This window comes from Pipra filicauda, unplaced genomic scaffold (genome assembly GCF_003945595.2).
Source record: "Pipra filicauda isolate LSUMZ 115617 unplaced genomic scaffold, ASM394559v2 scaffold135_size2527700_pilon, whole genome shotgun sequence".
In the NCBI taxonomy this organism is placed as follows: domain Eukaryota; kingdom Metazoa; phylum Chordata; class Aves; order Passeriformes; family Pipridae; genus Pipra; species Pipra filicauda.
This window is the reverse complement of record NW_024103829.1, coordinates 1,352,638-1,380,192: the sequence shown is the minus strand read 5'-3', so window position 1 is coordinate 1,380,192 and position 27,555 is coordinate 1,352,638. Positions and strand designations below refer to the sequence as shown.

The 27,555-nt window shown below is 37.7% G+C and overlaps 1 protein-coding gene across 1 annotated transcript in view; it reads left to right on the top strand.

Annotated features, from left to right (window-relative positions):
• The window catches only part of PALMD (palmdelphin), a 49,803-nt gene that overhangs the window by 10,244 nt on the left and 12,004 nt on the right, over positions 1 to 27,555 (top strand). Inside the window, exons 2-4 of the mRNA XM_027740765.2 lie at positions 14,433 to 14,478; positions 19,231 to 19,311; positions 23,745 to 23,875. Coding sequence (XP_027596566.2) covers positions 14,433 to 14,478; positions 19,231 to 19,311; positions 23,745 to 23,875 — 258 coding nt within the window. The remainder of the gene's footprint in view (positions 1 to 14,432; positions 14,479 to 19,230; positions 19,312 to 23,744; positions 23,876 to 27,555) is intronic.

The following is a 27,555-nucleotide window of genomic DNA, read 5'->3' as shown; positions in this document are numbered from 1 at the left end:
AATTTGCCTGGTATTGATGAGGTCTCTAACATAATCAGAAAAGGTAGCACATACCAAGCATCACAGATACAAAGCCAAGACTTTCATTTTCTTAGTTCACAAGCTCCCCACTGGCCCCATTGCCTGCCCAAGTGTTTGTAAAACACCCAGTGTGACTGGAGTACAATATGCTTCACTGGTGGTACAGGACTGCACAGACTGTGTTCTATCAGTGGTCAGATCTCTGAATGAAGGAGCAGTTGTTTACAGAGATAAATGCACAAGGATATCTGAATTTATGGATTTTACATTCACAGATGCACATTTAACTAATATGTGCAGACCTCATCACCAAACCAAGTGCTGTCATCTGCTAATGTATGACATCAATCTGGTTGCTCATCTAGAGAGGGCACTAAGGTGAGATCATAGACTCACAGAATCATTAAGGGTCAGAAAAGACCTCTAAGATCATCTGAACTACAGCCCTCTGTGAAGTTAGTCAGCCTGCTACATTCAGACAGTCTTCAGCATGCAAAGAACTGAGAAGTCAGCCAAGTCACACAGAGACATTTTCTGAGGGGGACTAAATCACATGACAGGACCTTCCCTTGGCAAATCAACAGGGATGAGCTGCTTTTAGCAAGTGCAGCTACTCCTGAAAAAGGATGGTAATGGCATAAAATGATTAGCATAGGACACTGTTCAAGGGCAAAGCACATTTGCTAATTATGACTATAGTACATTAGTCTGCTGTTGGGTCCATGCCATGAAAAATAATTTGTTAAAAGGTAAAGTTCTGGACACTAGTAAGGCACAGCAACCTATTGCAACAAAAATAAAATAGAACAGAGACACTCTCTGAAATACAGGCAGCTCGTAGTTCATGGTGAGCACCTGCTTATGACCTCAAGGTTTTCAACAAAAATCAAGCCATTCTCCCCTGGGCTGGGATGGCCTGAATTTTGGTAGCACAGAATTCCATTTTTGCTATGATTGGTTGCAATTGTTATTTTATGTGGACATCTATACATCAAAAGGCTGATTAAAATGATTTTTTCCCAACATTTACCAAATTATCAACCATGGTTTTAGGTACCAAATGGTTTTAGGTTTCAAATTCAGATCTCCTCTAAATGGCTGTTCATGTTCAACAACGGCACTCTTCTCTGTGAAGTAGGAAAGTACCATTCTCCTCATCTGTCAAGTGGGAAGCAGGAAATACACTGTGGAGCAGGGTTGATTTTCCTGTTTTACACAAACTCATTCACAACTCATCTAGGCTCATGAGAAGACAGTCAAAAGACACAGCCTTTATAATCACATTTCTTGATTCAGACCACCCAAAAAAAAAGGCAAATCCAGTCCCTATTTGAAAATCACTGGTTCTGGATTATAAAAGCTTACTGCTTAAGATGTACACAGTTCCAAAAGGAAGGTTGCAAGCAAGCGGATTCAGCAACTGTCACAACAAACATGTTCTGTAAATATGTTCTGCAGCTGGCACAGTAGGACTGTGGATGATATTATAAAACTGACAGGCAACTGCCAAAATCACCATCTACCCGGGACAAATAGAAAATTCCGTGGTTTTAAAATTTTTTAAAATTTCTCCAGGAGATGATAAAAGTCAGAAGGTAACTGGAAAAACATCAATAAGAAATCTTTTCACATTGCCCTTGATTAAGCCATTTTTGTATCGTCTAATTAGTCACTTACTTGAGCATGCTAAGAAATTTCTCAGGTTTTGCCACGGATTTCATCATTTTGCTTTTGTCATTGCCCTGGAATTACTGTCCATTGATTATAAGGTCAACGGAATCAGCTTTTTAAAGCTGAAGCAATGGCAACTACACTCAGACCTTGTTCCATCAACTTCGTAATATCCCTCTTAAAATTCTCTTCTCGCGTGTAGAAATTTCAATTTTCAACATTCAATCACTGAATTGTTATCATTTTGCTAAATTTTGCCTTTTACTATCAAATTTCTGTCTGTAAGAAACAGTGTGTTCCTGAAAAACCAATTAACTCTCTATTTAATGAGTTAGACTCATTTTGCAGAATATAGTTGCTGTTAAATCCTTCTATTATTCTTCTCATAACAGTCCCATGAGATTTCAGCATGCCTCTTGAAACATTGTCAGCAAAATTGGACAATCTATTCCCCACAACAGTTGCACTCATTCCCAAATACAGAGGAAGTTTCAAATTCTTTAGAACATTAAACATTTTAGCTACAGATTTGCCATCAGAGTTAATATTCCCCTGATGATTCAGCATGACTCCCAAGTTCTCCTCAGAATCTTGAGGTGTCAGGACTTGCATTAATATGAGGCATTTCATCCTTCCTAAACACGTGGTCCTGCTTTTGATAGTATTGAAGTAGATGTTGGTTATGAACATACATTCTACTAGTGATCCAATCACCCCATGCCTGGAAACTGTCATCTTTACTCCTTACCTCTCACAATCTCTGTGTTTTAAAGTTGGCTTTATGTAAATTTGATTACTATTTTCATTGATACCTTCATATCTATTCTATTACTTTTCCCAGAAGTGACATCAAATCAGAGTAATGGAATTTATTTCCCATGTGTTAGTACTCACTATATCACTTTCATTTAATGCATTTTTAAATCTTGATCCAACATTTTGCCTGAAACTGATGATATTAGACTGACAAGCCAAAAATTATCTGGGTCACACTATCTGCTCCTTTAATAGCAATGCATATTTCTCTCCGAAATTTTGAACTGCAATATATGATATCAATTAAAGCAACAACTTTTTTTTTTTTGAAGACAACATTTCTACTTCCCGTACTAAAGAAAGGTAAAAAAAATTTATTCCTCTCCATTCAAAAGAAAAATGACATCTGCAAAGGAGAGAAACCAGTCAGGGCTTTAAGGTTTTGTGGAAGCAGTTTGTATTCTCTTCAGATATCACAGCAGCTTAGTTGGAAAGTAGTATATTTGATAGAAGTCACTAGAAAATTTGTCAGACTTTAATATGATGTCGTAGATGCATAAACTCTTGACTATAGCATTACTCATTTTTCCTTTAATGCAGGACTGCGAACACTAATTCTGATCCCTCATTGAGTTGATGGGTGAGAAAAACACATAACCCCTCCCCATTTTGGTGTTCACACAACTGCTCAAAATGTTGCCAATTTATTCTGTACTTCTGTATCACAAGGTTGTCTTGCAAAGAGTTTTTATATAGCAATGAAGATAAGCTGCAATTTCCTAGCATTTTTTATTCTTGTTTAAAGGAGGAAAGAAAAATTTGCAATTATTACATTATTTTCCCAGCCAATATATTAATCTTCCAACAAGAATTGTCTGTTCAAGATAACTAACAGGAAGATGTTACCAGTGAGTCAGATGTTTTTAGATTCCATTGCTATGCATCGGTTTCTGTTTTCAAAACAGTTGCCACAGATCCAGACACTGAAGAGTAAAAGAGGCCACTTACAGTTTGATTTACAAGCATAGATTTTCTATTTCACAATGGTACATCAAGATCTCAATACTGTACCATTTCAGCTCTAATCAGTACTAGTTTTGAATTATAATAATTGTAAACTAGTACTGTCAATTATATTATGTTTCTTATACGTGTGAGCCTTAAGAAAAAAAAATAAGATTCACTTCCTTAGCCCTACAAAACACATGGAGCAATTTGTCACTTCTGATTTGCAGAGGGCTATGGCAAGGTTCTGTTTGCCATGTGTAGGCATAACTGTGAGTGAAGAAATATGAAACACTGCTAATGAAGGACCTTCATGAGATGCAGGAGTCCAAAGGAAAACAGAGATCTTCAGCTATTCCTATGTAAGGCTCTGTTATTGATTTGAGCCTTGTGAACCACAGTTTGAAAAAAAAACTCAAAACCCTGATTAGGCAATTCTAACTCTTTTACTCGTAATTAAGCAGATTGGAAGCAGATGCCATCAGAGACTCTCTAAACTTATGAAGTGCTGAAATTAACCCAGGCATACTACTAATTTAGTCTACAGTTTGAGAATGCATGACAGATCTCAAACTGTTTATTAATCATCCCACATACACATGGAAAGAGATGGCACCCTGTTCATGAACTGTTGTAAACATTTTCATTACTCATGAGAATCCAATTATTTAGAATGATTAAATGACAAAATAATTAAATAATCAAAGTTGGACAAACCAAAGAATTAAACTAATTTCTATCCCATCTTCATGCCTGAAACCGAGAGGATCTAGTTAACAGAGGTAACTGTAAATTAGAGAGATTAGTCACTGTTCTCACTAGATAGAAGTGTTCCTGTAAATCAGGCAAAGGTTTGTTGGTGAATCACTCAAAAGGTCAAGTGAGAAAATTAAAGGCAAAACTAGATTTAAAAAAAATATAACTAAGAGGTTAACATAGGATAATAGACTGTGGGATATAACCATTTTAGGATTCATTCATAGCATGCAGATAGCAGTAAAAGGGTGTGTGAGGTAGGGAATGGAACAGAAAGAGGATCCCAAAATGTTGATTTATCACAGGAGGATTTGTGTCAGTCTATAGTATATTTGCCTTTAAATATGTTTGACAAGCTGTACTACAGGTGGCTTTTACCTACAGAAATTAGCAAATCACAAATTAATCAGTGCTTTCAAGAAAAGGTTAAGTAAAGAATTTAATTTTCTGCAAGAGAAGCAAGAAGAATCAACAGTCAGGATATTTTGCTGATTCACATTCCTCTTTGAAACCTCTATGTCACCAGAATAAAATCCCACTTGCTTCAGTCATGCTCATGATCTTTCAAAGTCTGTCCTATATACTACTTCTTGTATTATTCATGTTGGTTTTGAAATTGGCATTTAAATTTCACTCACTCAATGACAGTCCTATACTGCGAGCATTACAAGCATTATACACAACAAAACATAAAGGAACAAACATTTTCAGAATGTTTGCTCTTTATCACGTTAGGGACAACTAAATGGGGAGATTCAAAATGTGTCGACTGCAGTCTGGCAGGGCAGACGGTGCTCACTGAGAGCTGCACCCTGGACCTTCCTCAGCAAATGTTGACAGAGGTAGGCAGATTTGCTCAGGCTTTATGGGATTAGTATAGGATAGGAGAAATACTAAGGATTAGGATAATGTCTAGCAGAAGTGGGAGGAGGAGGTGGGAGAGGTTGAGGCTCACACCAGGTGTTTTGGAAAACAGATGCTATCCGTTTGGAGAAAGTACCAGCCAGCAGCTCAGCTGTTCCTGTCAGTTTTGCTGAAGCTGTCCATAATAGTGAGGTAAGAAAAAAGGCTGCAGTCAAAGGAATGAGGACTTGGAGGAAGAGTTGCTTTTAAACCTCTACCAGGAACCACTGAACAGACCCATTCCACTCCCAGTGTTGTCAATTCTAATTGCAAATTTACATATGGTAGCACACAGCTGCAGTGTTAGATCACCTCTGAAAAAAAAAACAGTGCAAGCACAGGACACTCACACAGCTCTGAAAATCCCCACTTCTCAAGTCAAGTCCCCAGTTCACTATCTGAACACAAAGAAACTAAACTAAACATAGCCAGGAGCTGTGGTCACAAGGTGCAGAAATTTCTCCTTTTCTGATCTAAATTGCACTTCTTGAGAACTCATACCCGTATCTTACAGAATGGCTCAGTTACCTGCAGAAAGCCAGCAATTGGATCTCCCAATAAGGGGAGCTTGTTTCCAAAGTTCCCTGAAGCCAAATGGTTACTACAAAAGCCGTTTGCTGCCTCTGTCAAGAACCACCATGCCTCAAGACATCTCTTATTTGCAGGGGTTGTTCAATTTGTGATGGTAGAGGGATACTCTTAAAAATGCAAATTCATTAGATTTTTTTTTAACCAACTATGCTTCAACAAGTATTCAAAATAGGAACCTGAAATCATGACCTGTCAATATTTTATTTAAATATTACAGAATTATGAAATGAATGACAGAGGATATAAGGAAAATGCCTATGTGATTAAAAGGCATTAATTTCTCTAGATAAGACCAACATAAATGAAATGAAACCGTTTCGACCATGAAATAAATTCCACGCACTCAAACTGGTAAAAAGAATTACTTCAGAATAATATGAACTTTGATGTAGGACATTTGTTAGGACTAAATAGAACTAAGATCCCTCAGCTGTGTTTAAGGCCCCTTCAGACAGATTATTAGGTTCCCCCAAAGTCCCTCCCTCTGCCAGCTGGAGGTCTAAATTGATGTTATTAAAGTCGTTCGATCCATCTAACTTTAGTTCTTCCATTTCTGAGCTACATTAAACAAACCAACAATAAACCACTGCAAAAATTACTGAGATTTATGGTACAAATTCCAAGCAATACTGATATAAGTGGCTGTCGCCCCAGAGAATGAATTATTAGTATGAAGATACCAATTATATCATACAGTGAGAGAGAGGGTATTTCCATAAAGAATGTTCCTGAATCTCAGCAGAAAAAAATGTACATGTATAAATAAATTCATTATTGACTTGTACTGATGTTTGAAGTGTAGACTATACGAAAAGATGTTGATGCTACTTACACATGGTATTCCTTCACTGAAAGGACAGATTACTGTGCCTGCTACTCATGCTTCTTCTCCCATTGATGACAGTCCACTGGAAATTAAAAATATAAAACTTGTCATACAAGCACTGAGCAGCCATGAGATACTGACAACTTTTGATTGCAATCCTGAGCTCCATTAGCCAAAATAAAAGAACAGACCAATTAAATTAGAGGATGACGGCTGTTAACTAGAGCGGTTGGAGTGCTCCTGACTTTTCCTTCAACCATCAACATTAATTGTGTCCAATCCAATGTGACTATAAGCAAGAAACATGGATTAAATTTCTAATCCAAACCCCAACAGGTTTCTTAATGTCTTCTAACTGTATCAGCTGTACAATAAAGCTAGATCCACCTGGCAGCAAGCTGTTAACATTGTGAAATGAGAAATTACCTGACAAGCCCCTTTTCCAGATAAACACAATGCATCAAACCCTTTTCAAAAAGTAATTTTACCTACTGGCTAAACACAACAGTATTTTCAAATTTAAAAATGTTTTGTTAAAATAAATTATTAAAATAATATTTGACTCCAGCCTTTGCAGGCCATCAGTCTCCAGGTGCATTGGGACAGTGAGAAATCTATAAAGACCGTAATGAATCTCCAAAGAGATCCAACTAAAGATCCTACTTGCTATGCTGAAGAGGCATTTGCAAAGACACTCTTCAGAAATAATGCCTAATGAAGCAGTACCACGAGCTGCAGATTAGTTTGGCTTTTCTTAAGTCACGGTGTAAAGAACCTGTTCACATCTGAGAAGATATAACAAGGAAAGAGCTTTTATATTCTCCAAAATATTCTTTCATACAACTTGCAGCCAGATTATTTTTTGCATTATTCATGAATGGTAAGAAAATATTAACCTTTCAAAGGCCTATTCAGCCTCCAGGGGTAAGAAAAACAAAAAAAGAAAGTTTCCCCACATTGTGTCAAATAGTCTGTAAAGGTAAATTTACATTTAACAGTTTAGTTTATCTAACAGTTTACCACCTTTCTTCCTTCTATTTTCCCTTTCTTCCTACTTGTTCCTCCTCTTCTCCTGCTCTTTTCTCCTCCCCTGCATTTTCCAATAGCCAGAGTTTCACCCTCTACTCTCTACCACATTTTGGCACTCATCAGACTTCTCTGGGAAATGATTTGACTTTTTAGCCTAGCAGTAGCCACCTTTTAGCTTGGTTAGTTGTCTTCCAGCTTAGTGAACAGATTCAGTGAGCAGACAGTCAAGACAGCTGTGAGAATAAATGTCCAGGATAGAGAGCAGCAGAATGCCTCTCAGCACCACACGGTCAGTCTATCAGTTCAAACTTCTCATGTAATTTCACCCTAAGTGAACACCAAGCAAACAGTAGAATATCACTAAGAGGATCCACTTCAGATTCAGATGAAAAGAAGGAAGAATCATTCTGATAAGAAAATGTAGCTATGAAACAAGTCTGAAATCCTGACACTCAAAACAAATCTTGCAGGAAAAATTAGGAAATTGTACTATATCAAGTTTTTTGCTCCTAGTTAATAATCACCCCCTAAGGTAAAGGGTTAAGTAAATATACTGTGCTGTGAGAAGCAGTAGTGAAATATCTGAATCTGTTGAATAACAGAAGTTGGTGACATACTCTCACAGGCATCCGGATGCCTACTCAGCCTCAGCTGCTTGTGCTGCACCCCTGGCCCTCCTCACAGCAGGCTCGGCCGGCCAGAGTCCCCTCCCCGTGTTATTCAGATGACCTACCCGGCCCTGCAAACCAACCGGGCACAGCTGAAACAGTTTGAGTGACTGACAAGCTGAGAGTTTTCCTCAGCCGCTGCTTCCAAATAACAAACTCCACAGCAAAAACAACAGGTCTTCAATGAAGAAACTAGGCCTGCATTTGCAACACCTGTTATTTGACATAAACAATCTTATCTCTGCTAACAATAAAGTTCAGCATAATTTTATCATGTATTTTTTTCCGTTAATACTTGGAAAGGCTTATGCAAAACAAATTGTATGTGGGATATTTTTTGCCCACACACAGCACAGGATATCGAATATCTGGAAGCACAGGAAGGATTGCCAGAGTCTGAAGTCATCATGTTTCCAACAGCAGTTTCAAGTTTCAGATAAATAGCTAAACACACATGCTTATTATACACGTCAGTATGAGGCCTCTCATGGTCCCCGGACCACTTGGTAAGGTAAGCCTGAGGCCTGCAGGGTGGCTCAGTTCATCTGGCCACTCAGCACTGCCACAACAGTCATGTTTCTTACACTTTTCTCCTCTCGCTGCTCATCTTCCAGCTGGAATCCCATTCCTTCTTACTCCTCCCTAATGCTACTGTTCCTGTCATCTCCCATTCAGCCTTTGCAGCTCACTGACAGGGGACACCCAAAGATTTGAGGGTTAAGGTTTGCTTTTGGGTTTTCTTTTTAATTGCTCTCCTGACAGATTAGCAAATTTAATTGGTTCACAGATTAGTCAGACGAAAGGAAGTGAATGGAAAATGTGGCTGGAAGTGTGGGAGGAGAAAGGAGTAATTCCTCTTTGCTCTGCTGGGAGCTATCAGATAAGGTTCATCTCATCTTGCAGAACATCTGAGCTCCAGTAGCTCAGACCTTGCTACAGACACAGACTGGTTAGGCAGCTTCTCAGAGGAGCAGCGGGAGAGCTCTGCCCATGCCTCCGGAGATGGGAATCAACTGACGTAACCTACGCAGGTTGCTGAACGGCTTCACCACCTCCAGCCTTGTCCCTGTCTCTTCTGCAACACACCCTCCCCAGCTCCAGCTGCAGAAGGAAGGTTTTCTCTTAAAGAATTCCTACTTTAGCTCATGTCCTATAACAAATTATCTGTACTTCTAAGGCTTTCACCAGCAGCACTTGTACTCAAAAACCACACCTGGCACAAAGAGTTCACAAAAATATGTTTTCCAGGCCCTAGTTTTGCTCTGCCATCTTACTGAAGCCTCTTAGACCCAAACACCACTACTGTTCTCTTTGTGTTTTCCAACAGCATCGTGAAACCAGAATCAGAATATAACATGTAGTTTACTTACTAATGACAGCACAGTACCCGTGGTTTTTTTTTTTTTTTTACTTTCCCCAGGATTTGGCCCCGGTTATGGAGTGTTTGTTTTCACTTAATAAAACACAATCAAACTACGCAACAACTAAAGCTGGTTTTCAGAGCCCTGCTAAACATTCCCCACACAGTTGGCTGGGTAGGATTTAAACTCTGCCCTATTCTTAGAAGTGTGTATCTGCAGCAGTTGGAAAATGCCAGGTTGCAAGCAACGCATTCCACATCATGTTTAAGGCACCGATCCTGAGTATTTCAGATTCTTTGTGGGTTTATTTATTTCAGTTTACATTTTAAAAAACCAACCAAAAACCCCACAAAACAAAATCCCACAAAACAAACACAGTCCTATCACTTACCTAGGCACCCAAACACTTTCTGTTCAGGGCCTTACATTTATTATCACCACAGTAATTACACTGAAACTATTCAATGAAGTGTGGTTTTTTAAGTGTGACACAACCGAGTTTGTTAAAGGTGCTTTGGAAAGGGTCCCACATTCAGAGTTTCATAAAAGATTTCAAAAAGATACGAGGCCAAGAACTAACAAGTGTCTGGGAACATCAAAAAGGCTATGAAAAACACAGTTATCTGGTTAAAAAATAATCAGTGGACTTTGACAAAGTTCACTGTGTAATTTTAGAAAATAGGGGCAAGATGGTCTAATTTCGCACAATAGCATTTATAGGTGGGTTCCACTGTGCATATAAGACACACACCTACCATAGAAGAGATGTCTGAGCCCATGCTGCATTCTAAAACCTCTCTATAATACTGGAAGGTATCTGAACAATAGATGTATTATAAAATATGATTAAAATAATTAGTGTATTAAAAACAATTGAAGATAATGACCAATAGCTGTTTCTTTACTTTGACTGTAATGATTTAATATATTCATAGTTATGAATAGCAACAGGAAGGGAGTTGTACCAACAGAAACGTAATAGTTCAAGGCTTTTCCTCCCAGAGATTCGGGGGGGGGTGTCTACTCAAACAAGTAAAGGAGATAGAATTTAACTTCATAAAACTGTATAAAATTGAGATATTCAGATATCGTTTTGCTTCAGTGAGAGGACCCAAGAAATTCATTATGTTAGAGACCTACCTAATAGGGCATTACTTCCCCAAAATTGGCCTTCAGGGCAAAATTTAATTCCTCCTGAGGGGTGGCAGATGTTTTGTTATAAACTTCCTCTAAGATCCTAAAATGTACACATTTTTTAAAAATTTCAAATGTATAATTTGATGGAGGGACACGAGCCTTCTTTTAGATTTTCAATTTTCTATTTCTTATTGGCTTATTTTTCACTTTAAAAGGCAAAATCATGGTTCTAGCTGGAGAAAAGACCAATCGACTGAGGCATCTCCCATACCAGACCTTTGGGTCAATTGACAGGACGGCTGCAGTAAACATTTTCAATGAGCCCTTCACTGAAATTTATCTTCTCTCCATTCCTGCTGTCAGAGATTTAAGGCTACATGCAAACAAATGCATAGTGGCAGCACATTTGCTCACTGCAAGAATATAAAATTCTCTTTGATGCCGAGTCCAAAACATCCTTTTCCTGTTTCAAACACAGTTACCAAAGGCAGCTCATCACAAAGCAAAATAATCAAAGTAGTTAAGATTCACAAAATGTTGGTTCATGAACTCTTTCCAAAAAGTACAGGCTATGTTTTCAGCTGATAACAATCTGATCAACTCCAGTCACTTCAAACTCACTTTCCGAAAGAGTGACTTGCTCCTTACCTTTAACACGATGTTTCTTCTCAGAGGCAATTGTTTGTTTCTACAATAATCTATATCTCACTCTATGTGTATTACCCCAGGTTAATGATGTACAAGGAGGAAGAGTAGAACTGAAGATGGTTTTGTATGTAGAATAAGTCCAGGGAGAGCTGCTACAGTTCTGAAGTGACAGCATTTCTCTATTCCAGTACTCAGACATTGCTCCAGAAATGGACAACAAAAATTGCATTTTCAGATGTGAAAGTACTTCTGTGGTCCTACTTCCAGATTTTGGTTCTGGATGTTGCATTCTTCTAAATTACAACCCGCTTTTCTGTAAGAATTCAAAATGCAACTCTTTCACCTTGTGCTTTGGATTTTCATTATTACTGCTACATTAGGTACACAGTGCAAAATGGAAATGAACAAAGGAATAAGTGAAGCCAAAAAATCCAACCTGTATGACTCACCATACGATACAAAAACATTTTCTGCGTAAGTCAGAGAACCTATTCTACCAAAAGAAAAATATGCTTCCCCCCCTCTCCCCCCCACTAAAGTTGCAGATTAGGTAGGTGGTTTCCTCTGGATATGTTTCTGGCAGGCAAGTTCTGAAAAACCTTGTTCCAAGAATCCTGCAGACTGAAAACACAGCTGTTTGGATTCACTGATCTAACCTTTACTCCATGGGTACTCCTATTGGTGAAGGAGGCTTAAGAGCAGACAAAATGACAGCTGGTCCATTCCTTCTCTTGCACATAAATCCTAATTAGAATAGGATTAAGATAACTTGAAAACAGCCTATTGATTGAACAACAAATCCTGCCTAGCAAGGGGATACATATGATTTAAACAATTTAAAATGTTTCAAGTGGCTTTTAAATACTCTCTTTATAATGGTCACTTGAAAAGGGAAGCAATATTTTAGAAAACTCCTTCCAGCTAACTCAGTCTACTGGTTTAGATTAGGGAAAGATGTTAAATACTCTTCTGGTCTGTAACTATATAACATCCACAAGTAGGGTTCTTTAAAACATTTAAATAATTTTAGGGCATAAATTTAGGAGAATACTTTAGACCATAAAAATTCCAAGCAATGCAATCCCATTGACTTTAGTTTGATCTTGAAATATAGATCTCATTCCTCCACCCACTGAGAATAGATCCCATTTATGTCAGAGTACAAATTCTGGCCCAAACCAGACTTCCTTATTTCTGATGTAAACATTTGCTGCTTTAAATATTTTTAAGCATTCCAAAGTCCACATATGTACTTAAATTTTAAGATGAACTTCACAGAAGGTAAAGATGAAATAAGTGGGGGGAAGGTTCAAAATATGATAAGGCAGACTATACTAACTTACGAAAGCTTAAAGAGAAAGACTGTCTCTCCACTGGTTTCTGCAGCAAGAATTCATTTAATTCCACATGGTGTTTGAATTCATTCTCAAATCCATACACCAAACTCATATAAACTCCCATGTAATCTATCTCTTGATACACCTCAATGCACTTGCCTTTGAACTTCACATTTGCTTTTATGTGGTAATTTTTTAAATTTCAGGTGCTGACCAAATGAGGTATAAATTAATATTTAAAAAATAGAAATAAAATCTTCACTGGAGAATAAAACATGGGGTCTCTGCAAGTTTGAACAAAACCTCAGGGTGGATCACAGTATAAATAAAACATTAAAGCATCCTTAATTCCAGTGCAGAGGGGGATAATCTGCTCGTGTACATGGGTGAGTGATGACATACTAGAAAGGTGAAATTGAACTAAATATTGATTTCTATTGAATTATAAGGCTGTAACTTCACCATCAAGTGTGCAATTCTTTAGCACCTTAGAATTTGCTAGTAATGAGTCTGATTTGCCACCAAGATTCAGGTCACTGTACTGACCTGTAAAATAAACCACCTCACCAAATCCTGCTGAGTTTAGTCATCTCAATGAATTATCGGGTAAAAACCCAAACATGCTGAGCGGCTCTCCTGCTGGTGTCCTTACGAAGACTTGAGTTACATGATACTGAAGGTAACAAAGAGATTCCAGATTCACATTACATCTTTATGCTGTTTGATTTGCTTAGAATTTTTTTCCACAACTGGATTTTCCTAGGGCAGTTCCACTTGTTCTGCAAGTTTCCTAGATTGATTTTGGATGGCTGACTCTCACTTAGGTAAATGAAAAGGTCAAAATGTATGCCATCCCTTAAGGCACATAGTGCTGTTTTCAGCAGAAGTCCACAGCAAGTCAGCTGAATGGAAATGCAGCATGAGAGCCACTGGCATTTTACACTCATCTTGGTAACACTGAAATGATGATCCCAAAATCCTTACTTAGATAAAGCTTCCCCTGAGTCCCAGATAGCTGATCAGTAATTGCACAGATTAACACTAGCATTCAATGACAGACCTGACTGTTTAAGTTTATCTTACTTTAGGTTAGCAGTTCTAAAACATTCTTCCAGCTATGAATACAGCCTTTCTAAAAATTTTATCTAGGAAACTGAATTAAAACTACTATCTCAAAAAAACCCATGCCATCTACAGTGCTAATATTACATGTTAAAACACATGCAGGTGAAATAAGTTTAATGAGAAATGGGAATACTTAATAAGTTTTAAATATCTGTTTATCACCAGAAGCATAGAGAAAGAAAATAAAAGAAAGAGAAATAACAAAATAATAAAAGTTTACTTCTATCATGGTCCTGTAAGATTCTGGTTTGGGCATGTAAGAGTTAAAGAAGCAATGGCACGCTAACCGAGCACATTAAAACAAAGAGTTGGCAGCTTCTGAAGGAAAAGGGCTTGTGCTCCACTGTTCCAACTTGTCAGTCAACTCATGCCAGCACTCTCCTTGTCTGCCTCCTCTCCACACCCTCCTTCCATGTGTCTGTCTGGACTGATCTGCTCAACTGTTCAGGGACTCTTCTGACAAGTCAAAAATTCTGCCTTCTCTCTCCTCTGGAATTGGATCAAATCACCTCAGCTTTTTTTGCAGCCCCACCAGGAGGCTTTTTGCTTATGGTCTGATTCTGTTTACCTTCACTACTTGTCTGTTTTTGATTTGTAGAATGGAGGAAGCCGAATTGCTGAAAGAAAGATTCCAGGCCATAACAGTAAGTGCTTACGATTATAACTTGCTACTAGAAAAAAAAGGCTTAGAAGTAGCATTGTCTTAATGAGCTGTTGTGTGTTTGCTGAATAATGATTTATCCCAGGACAGAAAGAGATTTTATGTCTGCTTGAAATTGTTATTTTTAAATACTGGTTTATAGACTATTGCTTTAAAACAGCTAAGTTGCCTGTACTGACTTTATTATGGGTTGTATTGCACTTTCAAATTAAATTCAAAGCACTGAAAGTATGTGTGCAAATCACTACTGGACAGTCTAAAATACACGTTACTGTCATCATACTGAATGTTTGCCTGAAGGTCAAAAGGCAGCTAGAGAATTCCAGAACAAATCAATTTTCTCATTTCACAACATGACTGAGAGATTAAAGATTTTTGGTTTGCATTCTGGAATTAAATTTAATATCTGAATCATTGACAATCTATCATTAGTATCGCTGCCTGGACAGTAAAAAAGGACAAGCCTGGATTAAACAAATTCCTACCTGTCAGTTTTCAGAGGAAGGACTCACTGAAGTTTATGCAGAAGACATTAGAAATCATTTGCAGTTTCTCTTCTAAAGGGAAATCTGAGTCAAAAGATTTATAATTTGTAAAAGGAACTACTGAGCTATTTTTAAAGTAATATAACCTGATGTAACAAAAACTGGCTGAATCCTAATTCACCTCTGATTTGATCTCCACTGAAACTTATTCAGTTACAAAAGAATTGAACTGAAGCAAATTTTGGCCCTATGGGATGAAAGGAAACCTCCAGAAGGATCACTCACTCTCTCAGGCATTTGTTTAAAAACAAATGATGGAAACAGAGATATTTTTCACACTCCTAGCATGACAGACTAGTTGCAAAACAAATGCTACTGGCAGAATAAATAGTGGGCAGAGTTAAAAAAAATCTCATTGGAATCGAAATAAATGTGAGAAGGGTAGCTGGAAATCTACAGGAATCTAATAGGTTGGGGCTTAAGTTGGTTGAGTTTTAATTGTGGCACTTGATAAAAGCCAACAGATCCATTTATCGTAATTACTTGAGACCTGACGCAAGCCCACAATAAGGTAATTTGAAATGTTTTAGAGGGTTTAGAGTACATTGGTTTGTTTAACTGTAACGGTGCTTGAACCAGGGTCAGAACCTGGACTTTGTCTCTAGAATATGGGCTCAAAAGATAACAACTGTTTTGGCACTCCAGAGAAGGCCAGGCCTTGTGATGTTTTAGACTTCCTGGGATCCAGGAGAAGGAATGGGCAGCACGTTTGCCTGACGAGGACTCTATGAACATGCTGGAGTGAGTGTCCTCCACCTGCACCTGTGCCTCCAGATGAATAATGAAGAAGTATTTTTTTAAGAAACTGGGGCAGCTTCCAGTGTCTTGCATTACAAGAAATAGGAAATGATATTTAGGCCATGACTTCATTTATTACACTTGCTGTGTAAAGAAACTATTTGTTCTCTACTTTCATCAGTCAATAGCATTTAGTTGAAACACTTGATGTATTTGTTCTAATGGACTGCAGAAATAAAGCAGCCCAAATAAGTGAGGTTATCTTCAGGCTTAAGAATCTGCAGTATGAGTTGTCTAGGAAAACAGCACATTACAGTTACAATTGCAAGTTACTCAGTGGCTCTGGGAAGATTTGTCTCAAGTAACAGGCCTGGGAATTTCCAGTGCTACACACCAGATGTTTGCTGTAAAGGATCTAAGAGAAGAAAGCAAGGGGCACTCAAAGCAATAAACAACTGCACCTGCACTAAACCTGACTGGTTTCTGTTGTTAAATGCCTGGCTCCTTGACAGCATCTGGCTCTCACAGAGCCAGTAGGGGCTTTCAAATTGTTTTTCATATCTTCTCTACGTGGCAAATAAATAAAAAAAATATTAGTTTATGATAATATATTTTGATGCTCACATGGCTCTGAAAAAGAAACTTTTTTCTTTGTTGTGTAGCTTCCACCTGCTGCTGGTGCACATAGAATATAAAAAGAAAAACATCAGATGCATCCATTTTATCAGTGAGATTGTAATATCTTAAAATATGAAAGCTGCAATACTTTTAATGTTTGATGGGGTTTGACGTTTTTAATCTCTGGAAAATTATATGAAAAGAAAAATATATTAGCTAAAACATTAGCTGCTCCTTTGACTGACAATACGTGGTATTTGCCATGGGACCAAGACCACCAGCACTGGCACCACTGTAGAACAGTGCCACAAACTAATGGACTTGGCACACGAGACACTTCACAAGATGCTGCTCCGTGGATGCGTTTCCCTTTCTTTCAGACAGATCCACTTTAGAACACAATTCATTTTTACTCTCAAAAGTCAGGAAAGATTTCTACCTGTTTCAGTAGTAGTGAAAATTAGGACCAAGGCTCAAGTCTTACCTTGCATTGATGCACAAGAGAAAGGAACAGCTGAAGGTGTTCACATCCTGCTCACAGTAACAAGAGCATAGTAAGAGAGGATTCAAGGACTTCTGCCAGAAACATGATTATCTACAGAGGCAGAGCATGAAGTTTGGTAGAAGCATGGATCACTTAACTATCCAGGAATAAACATTTATTCCACTAGATAGGTATAGTATAGTCAAAGCTTTGTAAAGCAAGACATGATGTGCAGACAAGTTTTCTAACAGGTTTTAAAAGTTATTCTGGCACACAACGTCAAATAGATTCCTCATACTTCTTAGCTTCTGGCATTACATTAGAATATATAAAGATACAGACTAGATATATAAAAGGCAACCTATTTCAATTTCTAGATAATTGTATAATAGATATTTAATACCAACCAGTGAAATTAAAACATGCTAGAACACCAAAGGGTACAAGTAGAAAGCTTTCAGAAAAAAAATATTGGATGTAAAAGAAGCATAGACTTAAAAAAGGAAACAGGCAAAAGTTTTGCTACTGAATAAGTTCCTTATTACACAGTTAGTTAAAAATGCAGTTATTTATGCCTTGACACTCTGATTTCTATCTGCACAGTAGCTTGTGTACAAATTCTCATTTCAGACTCCTAAACTCTTATTACATCTCCAGTGGTACAAAAAGAATATTTAAATTAACTTAGAATATTTTTTAATAGTATAAACCAAGTAAAAGTTCATTTTCTGGTAAAGAGTCTTACCTAGAAACTTAGTAAAGAGAAAAAAAGTGTTTCCTTAAGAATTGTAACACTCTGTAAACAAAGCTCTTGACACTCGTTCACCTACTAAATCCTAGCATACTATGAGTAGTGCTTGGCCACCTGTAGTCCTGCCCTCCATCTCCACAAGGCTAGGTGGTTTCTTCCACTTCCTGTCCTTCAACAAAGCATCCTTAGAGCCCGTGGTCATGCTGCTGATTTCTAATTTCCAGTAACAGCAAAGTGATTCAGCCAAGCACACCATGTCTCTTCCTGTTTCCAAATCCCAGATCCTAGGGAAATGGTGGAGAACAACTCCCAACCTTACGTCCAGCACTTCCTCACTGACTTTCTACACTCCTTACACACAGCTGGTTCCTCAGGTGGACTGGAAGGACAAGTCTCTTCCTATATTTGTGAAGAACTTACCTCCTTCTAAAACCATACTTGTCTGAAAACGGACTGTTAAAAAAAAGCTATCAGTTTTTTAACAAAATCCAGCTGTTCTAATTGAAAGAAAAGAGGCATTAGCCTCCAGTCAGCAAACAATTCTGCACAGAACAACAGAAGATTCCATTTACTTCTCTAAAACATACCAAGAAACAAGTGCAAAGTGTGCTATGCCAAACAACAGAATTTTACAGCATTAAGGCCGGCCAAGAGAATAGCCTATTAATACATCTTATAAAAGTTAGTTTCATTTGGCATGATTTCTTTCCCACTGGCTGCTGAGGACACAAAGTACTAAATTAGCTTTCGGCCTCATACAGAGGAGCCACAAGGGTACTCCATGTGGTAGTGCTATCCAAAGACACGAGAGGCTCAAGCATTGCCAGCGTTCAGACACTGTTCACCCATTTCCTTTGTTCTACAACCTGTAACAAAAAGGATGAAGGTGGCACTATGACGGATCAGCACTACTTGAGGTTTTTCCTTTTAAAATTCAGCAACCATGAAAACAGCCTGTGCACAGGCAAAAATTTTATTTTTTCTTTAATTGAGAGGTAGCAACAACATATATGAAGCATACCACATTTCTCTGTGTTCATCTTTACCATTATCTGACTAACAAAAATAAATTTCTAAGTCCTTGTTTATTCCTGTTTATTTCAGCTATTAGCCACAAGATACACAAACTCAGTGCTGGATTCACCGACAGCCCATTTCATTTAGTGATGTATCACAGCTGCACAGTGCAGACCATGCAGGCTCTTTCCTCTCCTAAACCATGTGTGGGCTGCCTTAGGAATTTGGGTCAGGTCCCATTTTTAGTCTCACTCTGCATGTACAATTCTGCTCAAATATACTTTCTTCCTGTTTTCTTCCCCTACCCTTCCTAAGAGTAAATAGTTTCTATTTTGTATCATCCCTCCTTTGTGGTCATTAACATGTTTAAACATACTTTGGAGAAAGAGCAGTGGAAACTATACCTGCGCAGGACACGAGCTGTCACTACAAAGAATTATGCACTGCCTGAGCATCACTTAAGCTTTAAAATAAGGCTTTATTTGCATGGATTGATTTCACCCTACTGAACAACACTTAAACGATATTTTTGTTAACAAGTAATTTCTCTAAACAAAGTTTCATTGTTCTCTTAATTTGTAGGACAAAAGAAAACTGCAAGAAGAAATTACACAGAAACGTCTAAAAGTGGAAGAGGAAAAAATGAAGCACCAACATTTAAAGGTAAGTAAAGTGTTGGATTTATGTAACTAAAGATAGCCTCAAGTAACACAGCATAAATAAAGGTTTTGGATTTTGGAGTGCAAATCTTCATGCATTTAAGTCATGCTTTTACTGTCAAATTTTCACAGCTTTTTGGAGTCTTGTCAGGACTCCATTTGACTTTAATAAGCATCATTCTTTGAAAAAAATTACATTCCAGAGCTGGTGTTATTTGATCACTTTCATGGCATAAAATGAGATCATAACCAGGAATAACTCACAGATGAAAATTAAGCCTCACATGTCAGACTGGGTGTGTTCACTCCCTAATCCCACTACAGCAACCTTACTTGGTACAGGGTGCAGCACAACCATTAAGTCTAATTGCACTGTTTTCTAGAAAAAAAGCAGCCTATTTTTTTGAGGTGGGTTATAGGCTTTTTTCAGTTTGTTTAATGACTCTTTAGTAAAATAATGCTGCTTCTTGATATATTATAAAAAAGAAAAAGAATAAACGATGCAAATATTTCCCCCAAATATAGCCTGGTAAACTCAGGATTACAAATTCCAAGTTACTAAGAAACTAAAAGACACATCTCTGCAGAGACTTGAAATTGCAGTGATTTCTACCCAAACCCACTATTCTTTAAACATCTGTTGCAGTTTGGCAGTACGTGTCATGTAGGGAGATAAGACAAAATCTGTGCTTCTAGAAATATGCAAGTCTTGGTATTTTACATACCCTTTTCATTATGTGAGCAGATAAACAGTTTCAAGAAGATATGTTGAATCTAACACCAGAAGCGTGGCGCATCTCCTCCAGGAAATGTGAGAGAAGCATATTTAAAACAGACTCCTCTTCAAAACAGACACCGAATCCTGGGTTTCATCCACCCTCTTCTTTTGTGTCAAGCCAAAAAAAAAATGAGAAACTATGATAAACTATTTCACTAGTGGGCCTGGAGAGCTAACACAAAAGTCACCCATGCTCAGGTTTTATTTTTATTTTACTCCAAGGACAGGCTTGACCAACTGTGTAACATATTTAAAAGGAAGAGGAATATCTTTTCCAAGTCCTGTAACTATTGAGCAGCAAACATGTGACTATCTTCACCTTAGTACATGGTTACATGGAGTACTGAAAGTTATGTTTCAAGTTTCCATGTCTATAAATTCAGAATGACTCTTTTGCCCTTCTTTATAGAAGGATAAACTGATCTGTTCTAGACAACCAGCTAATCCTCACTGCTGCTGTGTGCAGACAGAGCCTTAGGGCAGTTTCCTTACAGATTTAGTACATTTGTAGACAAAATTAATAGGTATAATGGAGCTTTAAAAGTTAAGAAAGCAGAAACCCACCTTGCACTTATTCTGAGGAAGTTTCATGGAGTTTTTACAGAGGCTAAAATGCTCCTGGAAAAATGCTACCAAAATAGTTTTCCTTTGGAAGAGAACAGAGGATATGATTCCTTTGCCTGTCCCATGAAAAATCATTCAGTAGAGTTTTTAAATTAAAATCAGTGGTATTGCATAAACAAAGTGAATCACAGATCTATAGAGAAAATTATTCACTTGGCAAAGAAGGATCAAGCATGCATTTAAATATATATATATGTATAAGGTGTATAAACACATACATATCACTAGCTATTTGGAACACCCAAAATGTAAGTTACTCTTTACAACTAAATAATAAGACAGGCACCCAATATCAAATGCAACATTACTGCTGAACATCCTCTGCTTGATGCCCTAGAGGTTTTGTCCTTTAATGAACATTTATGCTTCAGACTAATCTAGGTATTTCAGTGGAGTAAAACAATGAAAGGATCTAGTACATAAATTGCTTTAAAACATACTTAGACTTTTAAAACATTAGGACACTCTGGTAAATTTTATAGAAGAATCATTTCCCTAGTGACTGATTTCACTCATTTACACTCTTACCAATTGTTCACGGTGAAATCTAGAGCTCTATGACCTACTGAACATAACTCGCACCTGTCCCCTAGGTTAGTAAATCTCACTGTCATATGGATGTTCCTGTTAGCTGGATATCACTGTCCTGTTCCTCATTTTGTCCTTCATTCCTATTTATAACCCTTAGCAACAGGTTTATTAAAAGGCTGTTGTTTTGTTTGGGGGGAGGGGTTGGAGCTTTTTTTTCAGTGTTTTTGTTTGTTGTGGTTTTTTTTTTTAAAAAAAACAACTTCCTTTTTGTAAGTAGGAATCTCTGTCCTGGCTTCCCAATGTCTCTGTTTGCTATCCCCAAGCAAACTTCTTACTAGAAAGACAGGGATGAGGCATCATAACAGATCTTAGTTACCTGGTAGAATTGTAAGGGATATATATTTCTTCTCCATTATGTGTGCACTTCTGCCACGTGAAGTAGAGGGCATTCAAGCAAATACATCTGTGTGGATAGGGCTGCATAGAACTGCAAGGGGCAATGGGGGCTGCTAGTGAGGGTACAGGGCAAATTTCATCAAGTAATTCTAGATGCACCAGCAACTAATTCTTCCTTCTGCCTGGAATCCTTCTCACTGAGGTAAAAAGAGAAAGGACTAGACAGAGTTGCTTGAAATGCAGTCAACACTGATTTGCATGTACTTTCCATGGGCTTTTATAGTTTAGCTTATTAAGTTTCTGGCTTCTGACAATGCCTGAACTCCATCAGTGCTCCCCTGTAGGTGCTAGTCACACACTTTCTTGTTCCAGCAGTTAACAGTGTTGAACTACATTTTCTGTGAAAAACTGAAAATGACTTATGCCTTCCCAAAAATGCCACAAGGTGAACTGCCACAGCCGTGGGAGAACAAGACCCACAAACTCAAAATGCCCTTGCCTTCCAATGAAGGATGAATCTTTCAGTGCTAGTCCAGCCTTGTTAAGGACTACAGTGGAGTTATACCTGGAGCACACATTGTAAATTATTCACAGAACTTGCAGAATATTGTCGCACTACTCCTGATGTGACCATGAACTACAAAAATAAAATTATTCCTTTCATTTAAGTGGTCAGCACTCTGGCCATTCCCAGAGCCTTACCACATCACAATGTATAAGTATCCCTTTCCCTTAACATACTGAGCCTAATGCAAAATGAAAATGCTTTTATGTCAGTGCTATAACACATGCATGACCCAGTACTGAGATAGAGACATTTTGCCATGGAAGGAAATGCCAGACAGCAGAAAGAACCTGGCAGCCCTAAAGCAGCTGCTCCTGCACTCGTTGGTGCCACTGCCTGGATGGAGCAGACTTGAAAACATCTTTTATTCAAAGGCTGTTTCCAAATACACAATGTGTCATTCTTTTAAAAATGGCTAATTAAATGAAAAAGGTTACATGGCATTCAGTTGGGAGCAGCAGCAAACTACTCTTGAAAAATGCAAAAATAACACTATTGTATTATGCTTGTGTTTGGGGAGTTCGTTTTCTTGGGCCTAACCCTACACATACACAAAGCTTTTGTTGATTTCAACAGATTTTACCGGTTTTTGAGGTCTACAGTGGCAGCCCTGTTGTAAATCTCACAAGGAACTATAGATTTATTTTTGGAGATATCAATACTAGACTAATTCAGTTCCATCCAGGATCAAAATCTCACTGTCTAGGAGCCCTACTTATCATTAAAATCTAAATGGCTTGATTGAAAGGGAATTAATAACTATGTTCCCTCCAGCTTGAGAACACAGTATTTTGTGGTCAATAGGAGTTATGCCAACATCTACCAGACCACATAGAACTATTCTATTAAAATCTGCATTTATTTAATTAGAGCCTAAGACACAATTACCAAGAAGTGCTGCCAAGTGATTCTACAGAGAGAGTCAAGGCTCGGGATTGTCTGGAGCAGCCCTTATTTCCCACAGATTTCCTAGGATCCAGTGTTGAGAGAGAGAAAGAAAGAGAGAATACTGTCCTGAGGGACTAAGGCAACTGTAAACATTGCTCTTACATCCCACAGGTAAAAAAAAACAAATAAAAAAAAGCACCATGAAGTGCTACAGACTTCCCAATAAGCCTGTTCCAGACATACTTTCTATGACATCATATATGTCACACATCAAACAACTGCAAAACTGCTTTTAAATGCAATCAGATCCAACATACCTGTTCCTCTGCCAGTTGGACCTCAGTAATAACCTCATGTAAAGTACACAATAAACAGAAAAGAGTAGGAAGCAACAGTTTAAGTGACTCAACACAGGATGCAGGCAGGGATTCCAACAGCCACTGCAAGCAGCACTGAGGTTAATGCAGCCTTCTTTACCAGAGCTGGCACAGCTCTGCCTCAAAGCAGCAGTAGTCAAAATTCAATTTAATCAGGTTGCCTTATGCCAAATAGAGCACAAGACTGTGGATTGGGTCTCTGGCATCAAGACAAATACAGTAAATGGTTGAATACCCTAACTTTAGGGTTTGCTTACTTGTCTGTTTTTCCCCTTCAGAAAAAGGCCTTGCGAGAAAAATGGCTCTTGGATGGCCTAAGTTCTATGACTCCAAAAGAGCAAGAAGAAATGCAAAAGCAGAATCAGGAGGACCAACAACGGACTCATGAGTTGGAACAAGACATTTTCAGGTACGGTAGTACCCCTGCCCTTAGGTCTGGGTTAAAATGGTCTCTTCTGAAGAGTCCCTTATTTTGTAAAGGATTAAAACTTCAGCAAGGGCTAAACATATCCAGCTTACACAGAGTAAAGCAAACTTTGTTATGTTTTCTAGACAGCTAAAATTATAGAATACACAATGCAAGCTTCCATACTGTGAATTTTATCAACGGTACAATAAATATATTGCAGAGTATTTGTTTCTCTAATTCCAGATATCCCTTCCATGCTGTATTCAATAGACATAAACCACAATATATGGGTTTTGCTCTGAGATAGCAATTGTTGAATCAGAACTTAAAAATAACAGTAGATAGATTTAAAAATTCATCAATTTTACTAGGTCCTGCACAGCCTTTAGTACCTGGCTTTCACCATAACACAGCACTTCACAACAGCACAGGCTGCTTAGCCCCAGTAATATCACTTGCCTTATTTTCACTTTTCATGCTGTTTTGTATTCAGTTTATTCCCAGAAGCCTGCTATAGCAAAGGGCTTTTCCCACCTTTCATTAGAGATGTTCCTACAAATCTCATTGCCCAGTGCCTCCCTATCCCATAGGGCTAACATTAAACTGCAAAGTCTCACAAATGACTCCTTTATTTACTAGGAACATGATTCTAGGTTGATTGATAACCACAGCTGTAGAGTCTTTTAGTACTGTTTTTGGAGTAATTGTCCTGAATTTGTCATCAGCTCAGTGTCTTTAATTTTTATTGACTTAGATATCAAAACTGAACACATATAGTGGGTTTTACTTTTCTGAATATAGCCATTTAAACTTTTTTTTGGATTACTAGAACTTATCACTATTACAAATAGTGAAACAGTAATTCAATCAGAGTTTCAAACCTGAAAAACACCTTTAATTAATGTATGAAAATTAGCATCAAAGGAATATTCCCTCTGCTTGAGACCTATAGACCCGAAACTTAACAAGGGGTTATAAGTTTTAAAGATTAGCTTTCAAAAAAGATGCCCATAGGAATTTGAAAGAAGATTTTTAAATATATTTGTGCTTTAACGAAGGAGAAATCAAAGAGCCAAACCCATCATTGGTCCCCAGTTGCTTTCTTAAACAGGGAATTTTCTGTGTGCGTGTTTGTTGAGGTTTTCTGGTTGTTTTGTTAGTATTGGTGGTTTTTTAATTTCTATTTTTGTGCCTGCTTTTAGCAGAAATGTAGGTAGGTATGAATTCTTTTCCTGCATAGTTCCAAATTCAGCTAATTACAAGCACAAGTAATGTTTGTATATCTAGGTGGCTGATCATGTGACCATAAACCAGCAATTTAAATGCTAAGGAAAATTAATTAAGTAAGTTTACTTGCAACTGTAAGCACTGCAGTGGAAAAAAAACTCCAATAAATGTTTGCTTGCAGTTGCTGGGCATTCTTCTCTTATTAAAAACATTTTTCTTTTCCCAAGAATATAAGGCTATTTGTTTTATTACACTTGTTCTTTAATAAAACCTGTGAATGGTTATTCTTATGTTTTTTTTATATGCTGCTCTTTCACAGCAATTAATTTTTTCATGGCAAACTAAGCATTTTCACAGCTATTTGTTAATACCAGTGTTACCAACCAACTTTCCCTGTCTCTGACCTATTCCTGGGAAGTTCTAAGAAATTGCTTCCTCCTTAATATGATTCCTTTTTCTTAACATAGATATGAAATGATGATTAAGTGACAAGGACAGTATAACACCAAATGACATGCTGTCTTCACTCTAACACAAGTATAACACATCCTAGAAAAGAAAACCAATACAGAAATGCTCCCTATTACATTCCTGAGCCACCCTGGTTTTAATTCACCATTGGTGAAGTTCTAAAGACACTTTAGATGTTTGTAAGGCCTTGATATCAAAAGAAATATATTTTCATTACTGATACATTTACTTTCCTTAGGAAACAATATATATACACCTTAGCCTTTGGCAGCTTTTATCTTCACAATACACAGAGGACTCGGACAAGGACATTTGATTTTACAGATGGAGAATGGAAGCAGAAGAGCATACCTGGAGTTGTGTGGGAACTTTCCTCTGAACTAGGAATTTACACAGGTTTATGCACATCAAGCATTTTCTACTATAAATATTTCCTACCATTCCTCAACAGCTGTCTAGCAAAGGCCTCTTTGGAAAAACATCCATGTTGCCTTCCAAATAGCATTACATTTTGTTTATACATACCCAGGACAGTTTCAAAACAACCAGTAGCAATACAGAAACCTAGTAATACAGAGGTCAGTGTGAACAAAGTCCACTAAAAAAACCCCATAAAATATGCACTATCCAGTACTTGCACAGGGCCTTTGCTATGCCATAGATATCACCCAAGCAAACAAAAGCTTGCTTGACCTTTGACCTATCCTGTAAATCAAAGATTGCTGACCTGATCATGTTGACATGTCATACAGTAAAAGTAACAAATTTTGAGAGGCTCAGTAAAATTTTTTCTTTTAAGCATCTGACAATTAAAATTCCCTTGATTCAGATACATTCTGTCTCCTGTGACATACAACCCCCACATGGGTTTTATCTTCAGTTAAAAAAAATCTGAATCACTTTAAAGACTTTTTAAATACCCAATACAGTCTTTGTTTCTTTCTGTTGAGAGGACAATTGCAATTGCAGAGACATTTACAGTAGCGTCATGATCCTTCCCATCACCCTCCTAAATGGGACCTCTGTTTTGAAACACACTTTACTCCAGTGTCAAGTTGAGCTAGTGTATGTCTGCTAATCAGTTCAGATTTGAGTATTTTTTGATAAAAGGGAGAGTTCCATTCCCTGTAACAGTGAGAAAACAGTGAACAGCAAGTGGCCTGAACCACTTTGCAGACAAATGGCTGAATGCTTTGGTTGCAGACAAAAAAAAAAATTGCATTTACATTATCAGTTCTATTAACCCTCTTTACATGTTAGAAGCTTCAGTGAGCAAGTGAACACATCCTGATCAGGGTACAAGCGGAGTGAAGAACTAGGAGTCCTGTTTTCTTGTTTAATCTTCAGCTGGTAACATTCTTGATGGAATTAGTTGCTAAACAACATACTTAAAAATGCAAAACAACTAAAGTTTATTCAATTGTTTGTAATGTGATACATGAAGGCAGACTAAGGCTATACTCCAGAGCTGCAAAAGCATTTGACTCACCTCAGAACATGTGAAGACTTGCTTAACTGCCTTTTCCTCTTAGTCAGGAATTCTTCAGGGTGGTATCCTCCTATCTGCTTTTCATTCTTAAGCCCTTTTTTTTTCCTGGGGTGGCAGTGGTGCCAATCCCGGCAGATCAGCTGGTGGCCAGCAGCAGCCAAGAAAAATCTATAGATTTTCTTAATTCAGCTACTACTTTGGCAGAGAAATCTCCCATTTAGTGTCTTGGCTTCTAAGGTTTCCTCTTTCATCCACTTATTTTTCCCTCTCAGATAAGCACTACTCCAGAGAAAGAAAATATTCAAAGGATTGATTTAATACAATAGCTATACCATACTTCCATTTCTTTACAAAAACCAGAAGCCCTGTCAAAAAGATCATTTCTTAAATTGCTCACGTAGCTGCTACACCCTTTCAAGACAAATACAAACTGTGATACAACTTCATAAAGATATCATTGATTCAGAAGTTTCTAAAGATGTAAACACACCAG